General features: G+C 43.5%; 3 protein-coding genes across 3 annotated transcripts; 2 read left to right on the top strand and 1 right to left on the bottom strand.

Moving 5' to 3' along the window:
* Positions 1–4586: 4586 nt before the first annotated feature.
* Positions 4587–7700, bottom strand: LOC137906519 (transcription elongation factor 1 homolog). Its single transcript, XM_068750798.1, has 4 exons — positions 7668–7700; positions 7135–7267; positions 6987–7057; positions 4587–6084 (listed from the first exon to the last, which is right to left on the bottom strand). Exons 2-4 carry the CDS (start codon positions 7248–7250, stop codon positions 6020–6022), a joined length of 252 nt encoding a protein of 83 aa, XP_068606899.1. The 5' UTR covers positions 7251–7267; positions 7668–7700; the 3' UTR covers positions 4587–6019.
* Positions 7701–7885: 185 nt separating this feature from the next.
* Positions 7886–12372, top strand: pld6 (phospholipase D family, member 6). The gene is made up of 4 exons (XM_068750797.1): positions 7886–7896; positions 8688–8859; positions 9139–9368; positions 11789–12372. Exons 2-4 carry the CDS (start codon positions 8690–8692, stop codon positions 12034–12036), a joined length of 648 nt encoding a protein of 215 aa, XP_068606898.1. The 5' UTR covers positions 7886–7896; positions 8688–8689; the 3' UTR covers positions 12037–12372.
* Positions 12373–13370: 998 nt separating this feature from the next.
* Positions 13371–18080, top strand: LOC137907081 (ras-related protein Rab-3D-like). The gene is made up of 5 exons (XM_068751391.1): positions 13371–13466; positions 14625–14858; positions 16817–16935; positions 17634–17758; positions 17890–18080. Exons 2-5 carry the CDS (start codon positions 14625–14627, stop codon positions 18078–18080), a joined length of 669 nt encoding a protein of 222 aa, XP_068607492.1. The 5' UTR covers positions 13371–13466.
* The last annotated feature ends 936 nt before the right edge of the window (positions 18081–19016 follow it).

Below are 19016 nucleotides of genomic sequence, written 5' to 3'. Positions count from 1 at the left end.
TTTGCCACTCAAAGTTTGCCCATGCATGTGTAATAATGTGCAGATTCTCATTCTGCACATGGAGACCGATCTTGTCCCAATAGCACACATCATTGGATCATTACTTAATTCATTTTATTTTGTTTTCTGGATACTGACTCAACAGTGTCGGCAAAAATGAGCGGAAAGATTTGCTGCTGTAGGCATAAGCATAAACATCCTCATAACAGCGCCTTTAGTTCCACGCAATTAAGCATTAATGTGCAAGTATAGCTGCCCTGCATCTGCTCAGTCTGTCCCCATCTCAATCCGGCCTTGTCTTTTGCCTCTGGCACAGCCACTTGTGATTCTGCAGCCTATCTGAAACAGCAGATACATTAAAGGATTGATAAGTTGGCTGCGTCAGACATAAATATAAAACGCAGACTGATTGCCTTTCATTAGGCCCTGCAGCTGGAGCCAGCCCACTTTAAATCAAGTCAATTCAGGAAATGGATTTTCTTATAAATGCAAACCAGAAGGCTTTTCGCCACGACACAAATGTTTCATCCAGTCGATTTGAAGACGTAGTTGTAAACATGTGGGTGGAAATGTAAAATTGAGGTGACGAAAAAGTAAAAAAAATAAATAAAAATGGCCTGGTCAGTAAAACTGCACCCATTATATGAGTCATTCTCTCCAAGCAAAACACACGTAAAAAATGACACCCGAGCATACTCCAAATGAGACAGGCATTCCACCGACATCGGAGGAGGGTTGCAGCAGGGCGTATTTTTACACTAGGTCTCTGACACCTATACGTACATCTTCTTCACAGCTCTTGCTGAGAACAGAAGACACGTCCACTTGACTTGTCATCAGCAACAGCCCAGACATGGACAGTCGAGACAGAAGAATGGGCGAGGAAAAAGAGAGAAAGAGAGGCAAGAGATAGAATGAGCAAGAGAGAGAGAGAGAGAGATGAGGAGAGAGGCTTAAAGGAGTAGAGAGGTAATGAGGGAGACGAGTGTCGAGATCTTCTCAGTGTGACGGCTCCAGCTACTTTATGGCACTTCCCTTGCGATGCTACTGAGATGGGATGTAGACAATCACAGGTGTGAGCGAGGTGAGAGGATTGGCGGCGGCAAATGAGAACTTTCTGGGAGCGTTAAGGGTTTTTTTGCAGTGTGCAGAGAAGGGTGTATGGCATATGAATGGAAGCACACACCGACGAGACGATGGGAGAGAAGGAGGGGGGGGGGGGGGGGGGGGTAAAAGGGCACGAGTGCAGGACAGACGCGCGATCGCATTGATTAGAGTGGAAAGGTTAAGATGGAAAAGAAATGAGAAAGGAGTCAAATCATGTTTGTGAACGAGCCTGAGTTTTCCATGGGGAGTTGTCTGTGGTGGTGATGCAACCCCCCACCCTCGAGAACACATGCACTTCTCCCATTGATTCTCCTTCTTTCTTGCTCTCCCCTCCTTAGCTGTTGATTGACAACTATACCGAGTCTCTAATTGGCAAGTTTGTATAGGGAGAGTCGGGATAATTCTCCGTGGTAGAAGGGAAAGAGAGCCAGAGAGAGAGAATGCATGGGGGGGAGAATGCATGGGGGGGGGGGGGGCATGCTGAAGTGAGAAAGGAGACAAAGATGGGTAGACAGAGATAGATGGGAAGGTGGGGGGCGGGAGGGAATAAAAATGGAAGGAAGGAAAGCACTGGGTTAGACGGAGGGGATGGAGGTGAAGATTGAACATCTGTTTGTAATCAGTCTCTCTACTCGCACAGGCTGACACCTATTTGATAATTGGCGCGGCTGCCCTCTCCCTCAGCACTCGGCTAAATGGTTGCTTGATACCAGGGAGAGCAGAGGGACTCGCTGTTGGCGGCACAATCTGTTTACTTGGTGCAGCTCAGGTAAAGATGTATAGCAGGCTGCCTGTGTGTGTGTGTGTGTGTGTGTGTGTGTGTGTGTGTGTGTGTGAGGGAGACCGCCGCATAAAGCTTACAATCGGCTTATTGGTCGAACGATCAGATGTGACTTGAAGAAGGGTACATGAAATGTGTACAGCCTCTGCTGCATTGTTTTTTGTGGATAAATATGATCTCTTTTGTCTCTCCTATCCTAGGTGCGGTCCGCACAGACCTCGCTGTCCTTTCCACACCGCATTCTCATTCAGGAGTGCAGGAGGTGATGAAATGCACAAAAGAAAAATGAAAAAAAAAAATGAGAATGAGGTCCAGGGCTGAGAAGAGAGCGAAAGAAAGGAAAAGAGAGGAGGAAGGTGGGCCTCGCTGCTCCGGTCTCGACCACGGGTATTCTTGGGTTGATAATACAGATGTGGATGTTATTGCTTGAGAATACGCGTAGTGGAGTCGAAGCTTTTTCATCTGCACGGGGCCACAAGCAGGATGCTGCTCTGTAGAGAGCGATGGCAGATACGTATAAAGGTGTGGCCAAGCTGAGGAGGAGGAGGGGGGGTTAATTAAGCACCAGGAGGTGACTTTTTATTTGCTTCAATCAGAAAGAATGTTAAATAGAAAGCACTCAGGGGTGGTCAAATCAAATCAAATCGAGGCACTGGAGGGGTTTCATCATGGTAGGTTTATCATCCATGTCGGTCTTTACACCCGTGGAGGAAATGAGTTTGTTTCGCTGTCCAGGTTCCGGCTCCACTCCTGCAGAACGGCTACATGCAGCACACCACGAAGCTAAAACCCCTCAGTTCAGGGAGATTAACACAAAAGTCGTCCAACTCAGACATTAATTACAAACCTTCTTGATTACCGTCACTCAGTCAGGAGCACGTAGTGAGCCCGTAATCTTATCAGCTGAGGAGTGTTTTTCACAGCCCTTCACACACTGCGTCAAACATTTTCCTGACAATGAACAGAAAGTGAGTTTTGAAAAAAAAAAAAAAGGGGGTGGGGGGGGGGGGGGTGGTGCTGTAAATCAGATTTTCGTGCGAGCTAACCTGGATGGCACATTACAACTGCACATTATGGCTCACGCTAAAAAATGTGCCAGTTTGATGCCTGCAGCAGAAACAGGACAGTAATAGATGACATTTTATCATTTGGCTGTTATGATAACCGCTCCATAAGCTGCATGGATGTTCACATGATCAATCTGTCACTAAATAAATAGGAGAAAATAAAAACGCATGTTCTCCCTCGCTCATATATACTGCATGAATGCACACGCATTTAGCTGGGTTCGCCACAGCTCCACGTACCAATGGGGAAATAAAGGACTGATTGATTTTATGTGCAGCTATTTTTAGTCAGAATGATGGATGTTTATGTCTTTTATTGATCACGTTGAGGTGTGGGTCCGTGGAATTCGTGGACGCTAGAGCATGCAGAATAATCAAGTGGCCAAAGTGTTAAGAATAAAACATCCTAGATTACAGTTTTGGTACATTAGCATTATTGCAAAGCGTTATAAATTAGATAGCATTGCCCTGCAAATTCAGCAATTTATTTGCATTTGTTTGCAAATGTGTCCATGATAAATTGCACTCATGATTTGTTACTACTGCGTAAGCAAAACTCTTATTTATGAGCACAACATGTAAGTATAATTTATAGCGTCACACTTGTGCTGCATGAACTTGTTGATTGGGCAAAATCGTATATGTGGCTTTGTGTATTTTCTTGCGTGCTTCTAAGCAACAAAATGACTATTGTGAGCACAGCTCCAGGTGCCTAGCAACCAAATTGCCCTGTTTCCTTGGCAACAGTTGCCTTGCTGTGTGGGTGATTGGCAGCCTTGACAACGGAGACAGGGTGACACTTGACCTCGCGTGCTGAATGGGAAAGGAGCGATATTCAGGGAAGGGGAGGGGGGGGGGTTGAAGAGGACATGCAGAGACAGATGAGAAACTAAGTGATAATCACTCTCCATTGTCATCGTCCTCCAGCATGTTTCACAAGGCGTCGGCACCACCTCTCCAGCTGGGGTCCATCATCAGACACAATACACAGAACAGCGTGCACATGCATGGACACTCTTCCAGGGTGGAGAGACTCGCACGGCACTACACATCTCATCTATTATCACTCAGCGCTGCCTGGTGCAAAGCCTCGCTACACTGTGTGTCTTCTTTCATTTGTGATCTGCTGCATCCTGTGCTCGGTGGGGACGAATGGATACCGGACTCTTAAAAATGTCAGTGTCACTGATGCCACAGGAGACTCGCTGAGAAGCTTTCACTTTTGACATTTTGAAAGCAGCAGTGTCTTTTGTCCGATTTAAAGGGGTGATTGTTAATGTGTATTTTTTGTTTTATGTCCACCCATTTAGTTCGGTGTATCACAGCGTACAGCTGACCACACATTGATATTCGTGAATAAATCTAGAACAGTGGGGCAACACACAGTCACATGAAAACCTCACAATTGAAAGTCGAGTCTCTTGTTTCTTTCGGCTATTTAAGCCATGTTAAATATTCCATTGGTCACTGCTGTACCACATGACTGCGAGATCATATCTTTTGCCCGCTGCTGACTGGTTCTTCTGAAAAATGTCATGTTTCATGTGGATTTATAATTGTGTCCCCAGCTTGATCACAATATGATGTATTTATTTATTACGCAATGAAAAGAAAGCCAACAGTTACCTGGTATCAAGTATTATTGCTCCTTTATTTCTAAGATCACACTCATCACATGCATGTTAAAATTAAAAATGAGAAATACCAGATTGAACACAGATGCCCCGTTAGTGGAAAGCTCCTTTTGACCTGAGATAGGCAGATCATACAGCAAACGGACATGACACTGCCTAAAAATCATTTACGAGACGTTCACCTTTAAGGCACCGACTAAGTGATGTGATATTTCATTGACATTTGTTGCAGTCTGTAACACTATTGTTTATTTCACAACAGTGAATCTTGTGTCCTATAAACCACCAGTCTGGATCATCTTTGGCATCTAGATCAAATTCTGATGTCTGGAAAATCGTAAGCGGGGGAAACATCACGCAAGTAATTTATGTCCATGAATTGCAGGCATCATCCATTACAATTATAAATCTTGGCACTATCCGGATGATGATCACAGTCACTATCTCATGGATTGAGCCTTGGGGCATACCCTACTTAAAAACAAAACTAAAAACTAAATTTAAAATCTGGATATGCATTCAGGACTTTTGAAGTAATCCTTCTAATAGACAAATACATTGGCAGAGATAATGAACAGTTGATGTTAATACTTGCTTCAACTATACTGTGCACTTATACCTTAATTTGGACTGCTTTTTCCTTCTAAAAATGTTTTTGTCTTAAACATGTCAATCCAAAACTAATCAAATGTAAGAGCGATTAATAACTGTTGAATCTAGCAGCTATGCGGCATGTTTTTTCACATTTTCCTTCCTCGCTCAATGGAATGGACAACTATCTTTACGAAGATAATTATTAGGAAAGCAATATTGGATCCTGAAAAAACGATACGCTCTACATAGAAATTTAGGTTCTTCTGCTCGTTTTAAAAATATAAAGCATAAGAAGTCACTTCTCATCTCGCATCTGCAAAGATCCTTGTATTTACACATTTCTTTCACATCAGAACTCAACAGAATTCCATCCTTTTAAACTGCAGCATTCATGAAAGACAATATTTGTGCATCTCAAGATTTGTAGCAGTTAAGTCAAAATAAAAAGCATGACACATTTTCCATTTTCTTATACAATGAGGTTTTACAGGCTTGTGCTTAATGCACTTCAAGAGCCTCGAAGAGCCATAAAAAAAAAATAAACTGAAATGTGTCATACATCATATTTTCGGTAAGTGGGGGGGGGAAAAAGTAATAAGCCTCAGAATTTTAGAGAAAGATCAGGGATTTGAACACAAAGGGGGGGAAATCAGAAGACATCATGGCAGCGATGTGCAGTCGAAACTTGTTCAGCCGTGAGGCTCAGGTGACCAAACAGAACCCTGCGGACAGTCAAGTTTTCAATGTCCTCCGACCAACTCAGCTGCAATGGGCTCAGGATCTCCAGTCACGTTCCAATCGCTGTTCTAGAAACACAACAGCCAGGTCCAGGTGGGTCACTGATTGGCTGTTTCACAGGCATCTATCCAATCACTGTACACATCAACCGGCTCTGACAAATCTGACGAGGACATTAAGGACAAAAGGAATGTTGTTGCTCGGCAGTTGATGTTAGAGCCGAACGACGGGACCTTAGGAAATCAGAGGAGGAAACCAAGTATGAATGTTGACCGGAATAAAATCTTATCCACTGAAGTGAAGGAGTTTTTACGACGTACCGGAAAGCGAGCGAATCGAGCGTACGACAATTTCTGAATTTGTTTTGATTTCAATTTGCGATTCTAAATTGATAACTTTGAGAATGCTTGCCGATGAAAAGACAACATTAATGAGCTGTGATTAAACCATTATTTTTCTGTTTGTTTTCTCTCCTGATGTGGTTTGAGCTTTGCAAATTCATGTTCTGTCAACTGACAAGATGATGAGGAAGACATTGTGCCAATTGTTCTGTTGTACAAGTGTTGAACTGCAAACATAATTACCTACAAAACAATTTGAATGAATCTACATCATAAAATCCTGCAGTGGAGATACTGTTTGAAATGAAGTTCTTCAGAAAAAATAACATTACAAAACTCCAGGAAGCGAGAGTTAGAATTATTAGAAGTTTAAACACTGGCTTCCTTCTTGCCTTAACAAGACTGACTGAGCAGCATGAAGTGGATGTCTACGTTTGGGAAGGGTTGAATTCAGACTAATACAAAGAAATAAAATGATTGGCTTAAAGCACCAACCTTAGTGACATTAGAAAGTCGTGGGACGTGTAGTCCATCTGATGGACTGATGGACTACACCGTCCTCTAACTGGATCCAGTTTAAAACACTAAGGTAATTCAAAGGCGTATGCTTCCCACCAAAAACCAAGAATTAACCTTAATGTAGAAAAGCTAATCATTTAATTCTTGCACCACTTTGATATTGTCTGTGATGCTGATTCTAAAAATCGTGTGTGAATGAGGATACAGGTAATGGGCGTCTGGAACTCCTCCAAGCAGACCGTGCAGGAAACGATTCCAGTGTTTCTGCTCCTCTCCCTGTTGACAGAAATATCACAAATACAGGTTGAACTCTTCTAGTAAGTAAACAAACCCGTAACTGAATTTCTACACACATTTTGACATCACACGACTTCTCGTGGTTGCAGAACGGACACGTGAACTGGGTGGCCAGATCGCCAGTCATCTTCTTCTTTGGGGGGGGCTTTCTCTTACTCTTGCTACGACCCATTGTACACAAACTGAAATCTGTTGACGCACACGCACACACACACACACACACACACACACACACACACACACACACACACACACACACACACACACAATAAATAAGCGTTAACTGTGAGAAAGTGAGCAATGACGGATTTATAATGTAATTTTACTCAAACAAACAAGGCAGAGCAGAACCGTAAACAACAGCTCTAAATCCAGAACACAACTCCGTTCCAGAAGCAGCTGGATCAGTCGCGCAGAACAAAGTTAGCAGACTAGCACGCCGGTTGTTGTCTCCGGCTCACAATGACGCAAAGCCGGGTTTAGCTGGAGTCTGATGAGAAAACTTCTTTCTTTATTTGACTAAGCGCAGCTAATAAAACGTGCCACGACGGTCAATCATTACATCTACTGCGATTTAAATCATGTTTACCTGTCGCTGGAGAAAAGGACACGTTGTGCGCTCGGGGGGGGGGGGGAGTCCTTGCTACAGTTAGATCAGGCGTTCGGAAGCGATCGCGTTATCTGATTGGCTTAGAGGCGCCGCACTCCGCCGGCAGCCATTGGTTCGCTGGCACGTCATTTAAACAATTAAGCAGTGACGACACCATCTTTGACAGACAGGCGCAGCTCGGTCCCGCTTGGTGGCGACAGACGTTCAGGTAGGGGAGTTTTTCTTATTTCTGTTTTTGGTCTTCCAACAAGCTGGAGAGACTCATTTGGTTTGAATGTTTGTTATTTTTATTTGTATTTTTTCGTGGTGCTTGGTGTTCATTTTGATAACAGTACCGATCAGCGCCATCTTTTAACAGGTCCTTTCTTCAATGGCACAATGCTATGTGTGTTAGCACCAATGTGGATTTCGTTATTTCTTCCGTCTAAGCATTCCAGGTATAGTAAATATAGATAAAGTAGTATGCCTGCCACATTTATGAATGGCCAAGAAGGTTTCCAAGATATTCTAGTCCAGATTCCCATGAGAAACGAAGTGATAATTGGGCTATAGCTTTAGCATTTGGTTCCCAAAAAACTTTATCAACTTTATCTTTTTGTGTAATCCTGCTGAAAGACAAATAAAGCAACACCAGCAAAAAATATTAGCGCCTTGACAAGAGTATAAAGGCTTTTTTTCACTAAGTTTTTTTTTCTCAGAATGCTACTACTATTATGATTGCTGATTTTTTATTTTTTTTATTTTATAAGGATTACTACATACATTGCAGTTTCTTAAGATGGATCTGACTGAAGACTATAAATACACAAATACAGCATTTTGTCGAACATGATTCAACAATGTCAACAAAGGATGTTTACCTTTTAAAATGCTCAGCATTTGGTTCATTATATATGTAGGCGGTACGATAGTTTCAAAATGCCTGTGCAGAAACAAATGAGGCTTTATTTAATCCAGTTCATGTTCCTGAAATGTATTTCGTTGTGTTGTGACGTTGAGTGATGTGGAACATGAAGATGGTCGGTCTGGGTGTGGTGGCTTTCTCTCTCAGTCTGGAGCTGATTGGTCGGCTCCTCTGTCGCCTCCGGCGTGGAAGAAACCCCAATGAGGTTCTCTTCTTCCCCTCAGACACAACCTGCTTGGAGAACATCTTTAATCCCTCTCCACCACGGTGAGAGTTGCACAATCATTCTTTTGTCTCTATAATGGCATCTATAAACCAAAATGAAGCTTTAAAAACGAACAAGACCTCCGGGATGTTTTATTTTTGACAGTTTGAACGCTATTCAGAACTAATTTGTCGGTGGTTTGATAAGTAGAACTATTGTTACCCGACAGAGTACTCCCGGCGGAGTGTATGTTGTCAACAGAATCATATTGTGTCCTACGGAATATCAGCAGATTGTACGTTAAGAATGCTTTCCCCCTCTTTGTTTTTCTGCTCTCCCAGTTCTTGTTTCTGCCCCTTGCCTCATGGCGCGGAGACCTCTTTCTCCCGTCTTCTCCGCCGCATCATGTCAGTCTCCTCCTCGCTGGACTTGTGCATCTTTGCGTTTTCCAACACGAACCTCAGCAGGGCTTTACTTGCGCTGCAAAGCAGGGGGGTCGTCATCCGAGTCCTGTCTGACAAGAACTACGCCACTATCACTGGATCCCAGATAGGGGTCCTCCGGAAAGCCGGTAAGCGTGCTCATGCTGGCACTGTGGCAAAGCGACGGCGTTGCAAAAAATAATCGCAAATAACTTCTGTGAAGCAACAATGGACAAATCTGAAGTACATATAAATACATATAGTCTGAGCCAGCTAAAGATGATCACTCTATTTGCGTCTGTAAGCCTCGCTGGGTTCCTCTGGGAGGAATAGAGGCATGATGATGTGGAATCGGATTGTGCTAACAGCCTTTCAAGAAGTTGGACTAAATTTGCTCTCAAAGCTCTACTGTCAGAATCGCGCGCACACACACACACACACACACACACAGTCTCATTTTCTCTTTCTCTTCTCTATACATTTAGTAATTTAGTGCGGCAGCATATGGTTAAATAACAATTAGCTAAGTTGGAAATTGGCAACCAGTTCAATTTCATTAAATAAAGTGCCTCAAAGTGTGTGTGTGTGTGTGGGCGTGTGTGTGTGGGCATGTGTGTGTGTGTGGGCGTGTGCACGCGCTGCAAACCTTGTGTGAACCACAATCGGCTCCACTGCAGCTTTATCTGCTGAAACCTTTTGTAGACGAGCTGCTGGTTGTGACCGGCACCAAAGCGCAGCCCGGCGTGTGCCACTGGATGCGTTTGCGTTTAAAACATTTCCCTCACGAGGGAGATGTCTACTCAAAGGAGCTGATAGGGCAGGGAGATAATCTTAAAGGGACGTGCTCTCACGTCACAACTGGAGAGACACTGGAGCCAATCCTTCCACATCACCCCCCCCCCCCCCCCCCCTTTCTTCACACTCAGCTGAACATGTTTTGAAAAGCCATTCGAGCCATGCACGGTGTCGAGTGGAATTTCCACCTTCTGGTATTTTATTTTCTCTCTTTATAAATGAACGTAACCTTTCAAGAGAGAACATAACAGTAGCTAATCTCCCTCTGACATTTGTCTGCATTGTCGTGTAAATAGTGATCGGCACGCCAGCTGGTCGAGAGTAATGAGCCTGTCTCAGGCGGTTTACATTTCACACAGCTGAAGGGGAAAATGCTCAAAGTGTTAGTGCTGGAGCCATAGTTTGTATCACTGATGCAGTTTCTTAAGGCAATCTATAACATGTGCATCATCGTGAAACCTTTGATATGATCATAGTGTTCTACCCCATGCTAGGGACTCCGGGACGGCTTTTCTGTTTATCTGCTGCATGTACGCTAGGCTAGGTTCAACTTTATGTACAAGTACTGCACAAGGTAACAAAATGCGGTTTAGCATCTAACCAGTGCAATGATTAGACAGAATTATACAGGTTTAAAAGGATTTACAGTTGTTACGTACACAGATTTGATGCTATGAACGTTCTATGAAGCTAAAAATAATATATGAGTTTCTATGGATATAGACAATAAGCTGTTCCTCAGTCTACCGGTCTGGGATCGGAGGCTCCCGAATCCACTGCTGGAGGAGTTTCACTGTGTTCACCAGTATGGCTGAGGACATCATGTCCATGTTAGAGACAACATGATCCACATGAACCTCATGTCTCTTTGTTATTAATATTACTTTATTTATTTTAATGAACATATAAAATATGTAAATATGCCAGATTATAGCCAACGGCTAATTTTTCCATCTGTTGTCCTGAGACAGGTTGATATAAAAACATCATGGAACATAAAACGCAGGGTCAAAAAGACACAATACAATAAAGCATAAGAACATTCAAGGCAAGGAGTAACGTACACATAACGTTACATTCACATGGAACACTGGGATGATGTGTTTCTGATGACTAGACTGGGTGAGATCTCGTAGCAAGATGCCGTCTTTTTCATTTTCTTCACAAAGACCATTTCCTCATTCCTGCCATTACATTTTATGAATCTTAAACCCCAGACGATAGTATTTATCCCACCGCTCAGTTGTTTAGGAAGCTAAATTAGATTTGCGTCTCACAGTTAACTTGTGCTTTCAGTGAAATTTGATTTATTTGGCAAGTTAAGCTTTTGCATTTCCAGAAGTGATCATTGTAAATATATAATGTACAGTATACCTCCTCCTTAAGGTTTTGTGTCTATCCAAATCATTTCTCCTGCTGTTAGTGCTGAATTTTGATGAACCGGTGTTGCAGTGGGGTTAATTTGTCTGTGAATTGATACTTTCCGAAGAAGCTTAAATGCAAATGGTTTTGTTTCTCTTTTCGTATATTAAAACTCCCGAGGACACAATTACAGTGAGTTTTTAATCTAAGGGAATCTCCTAGGACTGAAGTACAGGAATATGCATCCAATGTCTCTGCATGCTTGTGAACACTAACGTGACCACGAAGCTCCCTGAAGCGCGCGCTTCACATTTTCACGATATTCTTTTTATGCAAACGCTTGAGAACATCTACACATCTCAAAGGCATTGACGAATCACTCTCCTCCGTTTCTCCTCCATCTGCTTTGCAGGGATCCGTGTGCGCTGCAGCAACAGGTCTGAAATCATGCATCACAAGTTCGCAGTGTTGGACGGGCGGCTCCTCGTCACTGGCTCCCTCAACTGGACACAGACAGCAGTGTTCTTAAACGAGGAGAACATCCTCATCATTGAGGATCCAGATCTGGTGCGACCCTTCCTCCAGGAGTTTAACAGGTTATGGGATCTTAATGATCCGGCCCAGGTCGACTGGAAAGTGAGCAGCCGGCGGCTCGTCTAGTTTCTGTGCACGGCAGATGCACGGTAGATGCACGGTAGATGCACAGTGGGTCTACGAATGTTACAGTCCTTTCACATTGCCTTTAACTTTAAAGCCTTGGTGTTGTTCTCACGAGAATGTTTCTGTCTAAGATGACGAGAGCTTGTTTTAACCATGTTTTAAAAACTGTTCAGATGTGAGTAGCACTCATTATACGCCTCATTCTGCAGGTAGGAGTTCTTATTTGATTAAGTTGATGTACAAAAGCTCATTGTGATTTTTTTTTTAGGGTGTACAAATTCGGTTTTAGCATCTTTCTTGCGCCAAACACCAATAAAACCCTCTTTCTCACCAGTTTTAACAAGTCTGTTTAATTATCGCCCAGCCACTGCGTTGTTCTCTTGCTTCAGTGGGGTTTACTGAAATTCTGTTTTACAGCGCACACACACGGAAAGAATGCACGCCAGTATTCTCCATACTTTCTGATACTGTCCTTTTTAAGTTGCAAAGACAAGTAGACGTAAACTTGTGTGGGCATGATTAACGGAGCCTGCGTGCATGACTCCTCCGTTGCTCGGGAGCCAGCCCGATGATCGGTATAAGGGCACGACCGGATTTGTCTGAACAATCAAAAATGTTTCGACTGTTTATGCATCGAGCTTTAGAGTACTAAATGGCAATGTTAGACTCTGAAATCAAAGGCTCAGTTTCTTCCACGGTGTATAACGGAGCGATTTAACTGTGAGGTCATGAGTTTGGATGTGCGTCCAGTCCAGCGCCTCATGTTTGCGCCATCCAGCACACAAAGTAAGGCCCGCCTGACCCGTTGAGGTTAAAATGTAGGAAATCCTTCAGCAGGATACGCGGTTTAATCCGGACAATTCATTTAAACAAAAAACTTGATCAATAGCATTTTGTTGTTGCTGAAATAATTAGTTAATTCCCATCTACTTTCCTTTTCGACAGTTAATCGATCTAATCAAGCAAATAGATTTCACCGAATAGCTGAGAACATGCGGGACAGTATATTCGTTTTTTTTTCTGACAGCTGTCTCAACTCAAATTATATTAATGCATAATCAATTCCATTAGTTACGAGCGGAAGTATATTTGAATTACAACAATAAGAGCCCAACTTTGCGCTTGTCCAAAATCTCCAAATGCAGCGTTTTTTTGTTCTTACATTGGCCGATGATTTGAATAGAATGTTCTCATTTTTGAGACAGAATGAAAACGGGGTTGTTTTATTTTGAAAGTCTGCACAGAAATGCTCCGTGTGAGGACGGGACTGTGGCTGCTCGCTGCGTGCGTGCTGCTGCCTGACAGGCACATACACGCGAGTTTTGGAGATCCGGGGAGCGGTGCGTCCCGGGGAGGAGCGCGCAACGGCAGCGCGCACTCATCGGCTCGCGGGTCGAAGTGGAGGAGGGGGACGTCCGGCGGAGACAAGCGTGAGTGACTTTAATCTGTTGGACTCTGTCGCGCTGCTTTGTTGAAATGATTCGATTTAAATCAACAAGTCATGATCCGGGATGTCTGCTCTGCTCTGATCTGGAGGAGTCGACGCCCAGCTTCCAGCTTCCGGTAAATCCATTAACAACCTCAGAGCAGAAGCTCAGACATCTGCGTTACGCTGCGGCTCCTGTGAATTAAGAGGGCATGCGTTTTTACGCGTTTAAACCTCGCAAGTACTTTTATCAGCCGTATTCGTGCGCATGCGTGAATAACATTGTTTCCCCGGACTGTGTGGCAGCACTGACTGTAGCTTGACCTCGGTGTGAATCCCTGCAGGAGGAATGGGAGACAGAGGATAAAAAATGAGTGAGTGTTTAATGGGGCGCATCGGAGCGTCAGATGAGTGATGGAGGACGTACTCCACTCCTTACCCCCACGACCAGCATCCACTGGCTCCTTAAGTTTTGCAACATGTGGCAAATGGCCAGAGGGGGGGGGGGGGGGAGGAGTTATGCACTGGTGGAGAGTCATAACACAGGGATGAGGGTGGAACCGTTTTGAAAACAACACTTCCATTTACCAATATCAACAACTGCTCGGCATGGATGGACTTCAGCCAAGTGAGCACTAACCTAAATTCTAAAATAGCTTGGATTCCTCCTCACATTGAGAACACAAAGGCTCTGTCTGCCCCAGACACACAACCCGGCACTATATTTAAGGGAGCCAGGTACCAGGACCGGGCCGGAATCGACCAGAGAGGCCCGATCGAGTCAGATCGCTTGCATTAATCATTTGTCAAATGCTACTTCATGGTTCCTTAGCTGCATGTTCTCATCAGCTGACTAAATACCGGACATGTTGATCTTAACTTTCTAGTTGGCAAACTTTAAAAAAATACTGGAGAAATAAATATATTGAACACTAATGTGACATCTGCAGAAAAAATCTGTGCCCGATCAGCAGTCCAAAAGCAAAACACCCTCCACCTCAGGATGAGTGAAGAGCAGAGAACAGATTTCAGTTCACGTCATAAAGTCTCTGATGCTGAGGATCTTAGGACACGTTTAGAAAAGCTGCGGTATTCGTCTTGTTGCTAACGTTTGGTGACTGAGAGACCAGCCCGCTGCGTTTTGTCCTCCACCCTTTGACAGATGGCGCTCGCCAGACACACGCCGCCCGGCCCGGAGCACAAAGACGCAGCCGACCAGAACTTTGACTACATGTTTAAGGTGTTGATCATCGGCAACAGCAGCGTGGGAAAGACCTCCTTCCTGTTCCGCTATGCAGACGACTCCTTCACGTCAGCCTTCGTCAGCACGGTGGGCATCGACTTCAAAGTCAAGACCATCTACTGCAAGGACAAGCGGGTCAAGCTTCAGATCTGGGTGAGTTGGGGGGGGGGCACACTAAATACTGGACCTCTGGAGTATTCCAAAACGATCACGTTGAAAGATGTTGAACTCGTAATTTGAGCGGGTTCAGTGTTACCTTTTTTACGAAGACGAATGATCACGTAATTAGTAGATCAATTGGATCAGATGTTTTCCGATTGACCCGGAAAATGAAAAGAACAAGACAGAAAACAGAAACCGGGCTAGATAAAGAGTCGCTTGTAAACACTGTAGAACGATGTCATCATTCTGAATCTGAGCAAAACCCTCCCACCTCAAATGTTGGAATCACATCAGATGCACAGGTTTACTATTGTTTAAAGTAACATTTTAAATATTGATTGATGAGGAATAATATATATTTTCTTTAATTTGCTGACATTTTAACTGCTTCTTGAAATTGCTCTAGTATTTAGGAAAATGATTTCAGAGCAACACGACTGGAACAATCTTTAATCTCCCTTCACCTTCCTGTTTTCAACCTCTTCTTGTGCATATAGTCTGCTTTCACCCTTGCAGTAGGAAGAACGTGTGGAAGTCAAGCAGATAAGAGCGGTGCAGACGGATCTTTGCTGCAGCTCAGATGACCAGACGTAAAAGCTTACATAGGGGATAACATTTGAGCAGATTTAACACTTGTTAATTTGACATGCACAAGTTAGGAGTGGCAAATATAAAGGCAAACAAACTAATGTCTGCAGGTTTCACCACTCTGATTGTGGTAAGATGGATATTATACTGACGTCATTGTTTACTGAGAGACATCTTACTGACGGAACTTTGTAAATGCTAACTCGATTTTCTACATTTGATGACGTCGGTGTTTGGGGCCCCTTGAAAAATGAATTTGTTCTATGATTTTAGAGATTTTTTTTCATACATCTGATGCTGAGGAAATAAAAAAAAAAAAATGTCCTGCACTATGCAACGGAGTCGGGTACAGCACAACAGTCGTATATTACTGCCAGCTGTAAGTAATAAATCGAACGACTTACCAGCAGGATTTGGTAATATCATGACCTTTAATATGGTAATTGATGCATTGGCATTCATCAGTGGTCAACAATATCAGATATGACTGATAAGTTCTGCAAGCTGCAATGTGTCACTCCCATCAGACAAAGATTTCGACCCTACACAAAAAGCATTTTTAATATCCGAGCTTTAATACATAATTTACTTCTATGTAGTAATCGTGCTTTCAGAAAGTGCCATTCCACAACACAGACTGTTTATCCTCACTCTACTCCCCATTTTGCCGTCTTCCACGCTGCTGTCTGTCATGGATGTGACCTAAACTGATTTCTCACGCTGTGGGTTTAATGACAGCCGATGCTGAACATCGTCTCCGCACAGCACCGCTCATGAAAGATGCATGGGTTCGAGCTGCCAGAGCTGAAAATGTGCTGACTGTGCAGACTGACAACCAGGACAGATCTGTGACTGGATATTAGTTGAAGGCGCCGCTGCTGTTAGATGAATGGGTTTTTCTTTTGTTTTTTTTTAGCTTGATATATTCAGTTTATTCTGTCTTGACAATGATAAAGTTGGACACTTTTACACATGGGGGAGAACATGTTATTGGCTGCTCAGTGTCGTGCACGAGTTTCACCGGGCTGTGAAAGGAAGCGGAGTTTATTTGATAAAACCCTGCATCAAGATTTGAGACATATCATGGAGTAACTTCAGAGCTTTTTTTTTTACTTAAATGGGACATATTATGAAAAAAATAATGTTTCCCATGTCTCTACACTCATGTTTCGGTGGTTTTGGATCGTTGTCGAAAGTTTGCGTAGCTCTGTAATCAATGTCTATGTCTGGCAGCGTTGTGAAGTCATTTTATTCTTGTCATTACATTCTGTTACATGTTGAACGATTGCACCCAAAAAAGAAATTCCCAGTCTGTGAAGAACACACGCCAGAATGTCTCGCCTTGTGTTTCGTTTTCACAGGACACAGCAGGTCAGGAGCGCTATCGAACCATCACCACAGCCTACTACAGAGGAGCCATGGGATTTCTGCTGATGTATGACATCACAAGCGAGGAGTCGTTCTGTGCTGTGCAGGACTGGTGGGTAGAGCTCCGAACGTCACCTCACTGTCAAAAACCGCTGCACAGCTCGGTCAGTGCCTGGCTATTAGTGGATGATGGAATTTGTAAATCCATGGAATTGACTGAAGTTTTATATATACTGACATTTATGACCTGGGGACACACACTGTCAGGTTTATATGCTATTTAGTATTTATTGTGGACGCAGACCCTAAAGAAATCCGGCAGTTGGGATAAGTGTAATACATAATAGAGAAGAATATGGATTAACCTGTAATATTAAGAATTATGATTTCATTCAATATCTAATATGGTTACATGAAATATCAGTTGATCGACACGGAATCATCTGAATTTGAAAAGAAAGCAGTAAATAACTTCAGCTAGTGGAGAAAAAGGAGCAATATATGGATAGAAAATGTGGAAATGTTAAGTAGCGCAAAACGCTTATCCCACCATAGTCGCTGTTCACCCACTGGAGCCCTGTTTCATAAAATAAAATAGGGCATAATTAAATATCATTGCATGCATTTCAAAGAGCACAGTTTGATCTCAATCAGAAGCTTGCAACCCCTCCGGAGAGCTTCAACTCTCGAGCCGGTGCAGCCAGACATCGTAACTGTCCAGCGCTGACTCCGGTCAGGCAACACAATTTAAAAAGAACGCAAATTCAAATACTGCAGTATCATGGAAAATGTTGCGTTGGTGTTCCCCAGGGCGACCCAGATCAAGACATACTCGTGGGGTAACGCGGAAGTGGCTCTGGTGGGCAACAAGCTGGACTTGGAAGAGGAGAGGCAGGTCCCCACTGAAGATGCCCAAAGACTGGCAACAGAGCTCGGTCAGCACACACACACACACACACGCACACACACACGCACACACACACACTCGCTCGCATGCACAACAAGCGAACATAAATCCAACATTGCTTCACAATAACACGATTTCTTTTCACCCTGCCCTCTCCAGGCTTTCAGTTCTTGGAGGCCAGTGCCAAAGACAACGTCAACGTGAAGCAGGTTTTTGACAAACTGGTGGAAAACATCTGCGAGAGGATGAACGAAAGTCCCAACGGTGACACCAGCCTGCCAGCCAAAAGCAAGGGAGCCAACCTGCAGGAGACGCCCCGCAGCGGCAGCCAGGGCGGCTGTGCATGCTGATGCCTGGTCAAAGGAAAGGAAAGGAAAGCGGCTTAGACACACGCATGAACACGCAGACGCTGAGTCACCGGAGATCCGTCATTACGAACGTGCAACATGTTAATGCAATACTTAAACAGCTGCTTGGCTGCTGCCTTTTTCTGTTTGATTTGTTTCACAGCTTGTTGGTGAGTCTTTATCCTAATTTGAATGTGACTGTTATACTGAGGTGCCAAAGAGCTTCGCTGAGCAGCTGCGGTGTTCTTTTTCTTTATATATATATATATATTTGTGTGTATGTGTATATATATATATATATATACACACACAAACACCTCTGCTCTATTAGTCCTCTTTTACGGGATGAGCAGGACCTGTTGGAAAGGAGGACAATCCAGATCAGCATGGTCATGGGGCTCACTGTGATTAACGTACGTGACACTGCCCCCTTGTGGGGGTTGGGTGGAAATTCATCACTGACCACACGCTGTGTATCCTGTGAACATGTGACCCTGCTGTGGGGGGGGATAATTTCAGGTGTATGTCTTTTCCAGACTTGTTTTTACTGTTATCTTGGAGGGAGATTCTCATTTGCTGTTAATTTATGTATATATTTAGTCGCTTTTTGTAATTATTAAATGAGCAATGTTATTTCAGTATTCCCTCCCCCCCCCCCCCCCCCCCCCCAAGTTCATTTTATTGGGATTAGAATGAGTGGATCGATAGGCTACGTTATATATGTTGGATTTTCTGTTTGCAAATCAATTCGTGGTGTTTTTATTTTCCTTAAGAGTTCTAGAAACGTTTCTACACATTTGATCAGTTATTCGTCGCTACATCTCCAAAGTGTCTCCCCATTCATCGGGAAATGACACACGCCTATTCAGTTTATTAAATTATTGAATCCCCTGAATCTGGTTGTCTTTCTAAAACAACTTCTAAAAAAACAGAAGCTCA

The sequence above is a fragment of the Brachionichthys hirsutus genome, chromosome 17 (assembly GCF_040956055.1).
Source record: "Brachionichthys hirsutus isolate HB-005 chromosome 17, CSIRO-AGI_Bhir_v1, whole genome shotgun sequence".
Classification (NCBI taxonomy): domain Eukaryota; kingdom Metazoa; phylum Chordata; class Actinopteri; order Lophiiformes; family Brachionichthyidae; genus Brachionichthys; species Brachionichthys hirsutus.
Note: the sequence above shows the minus strand (reverse complement) of the source record. Positions and strands in the feature narration are given on the sequence as shown.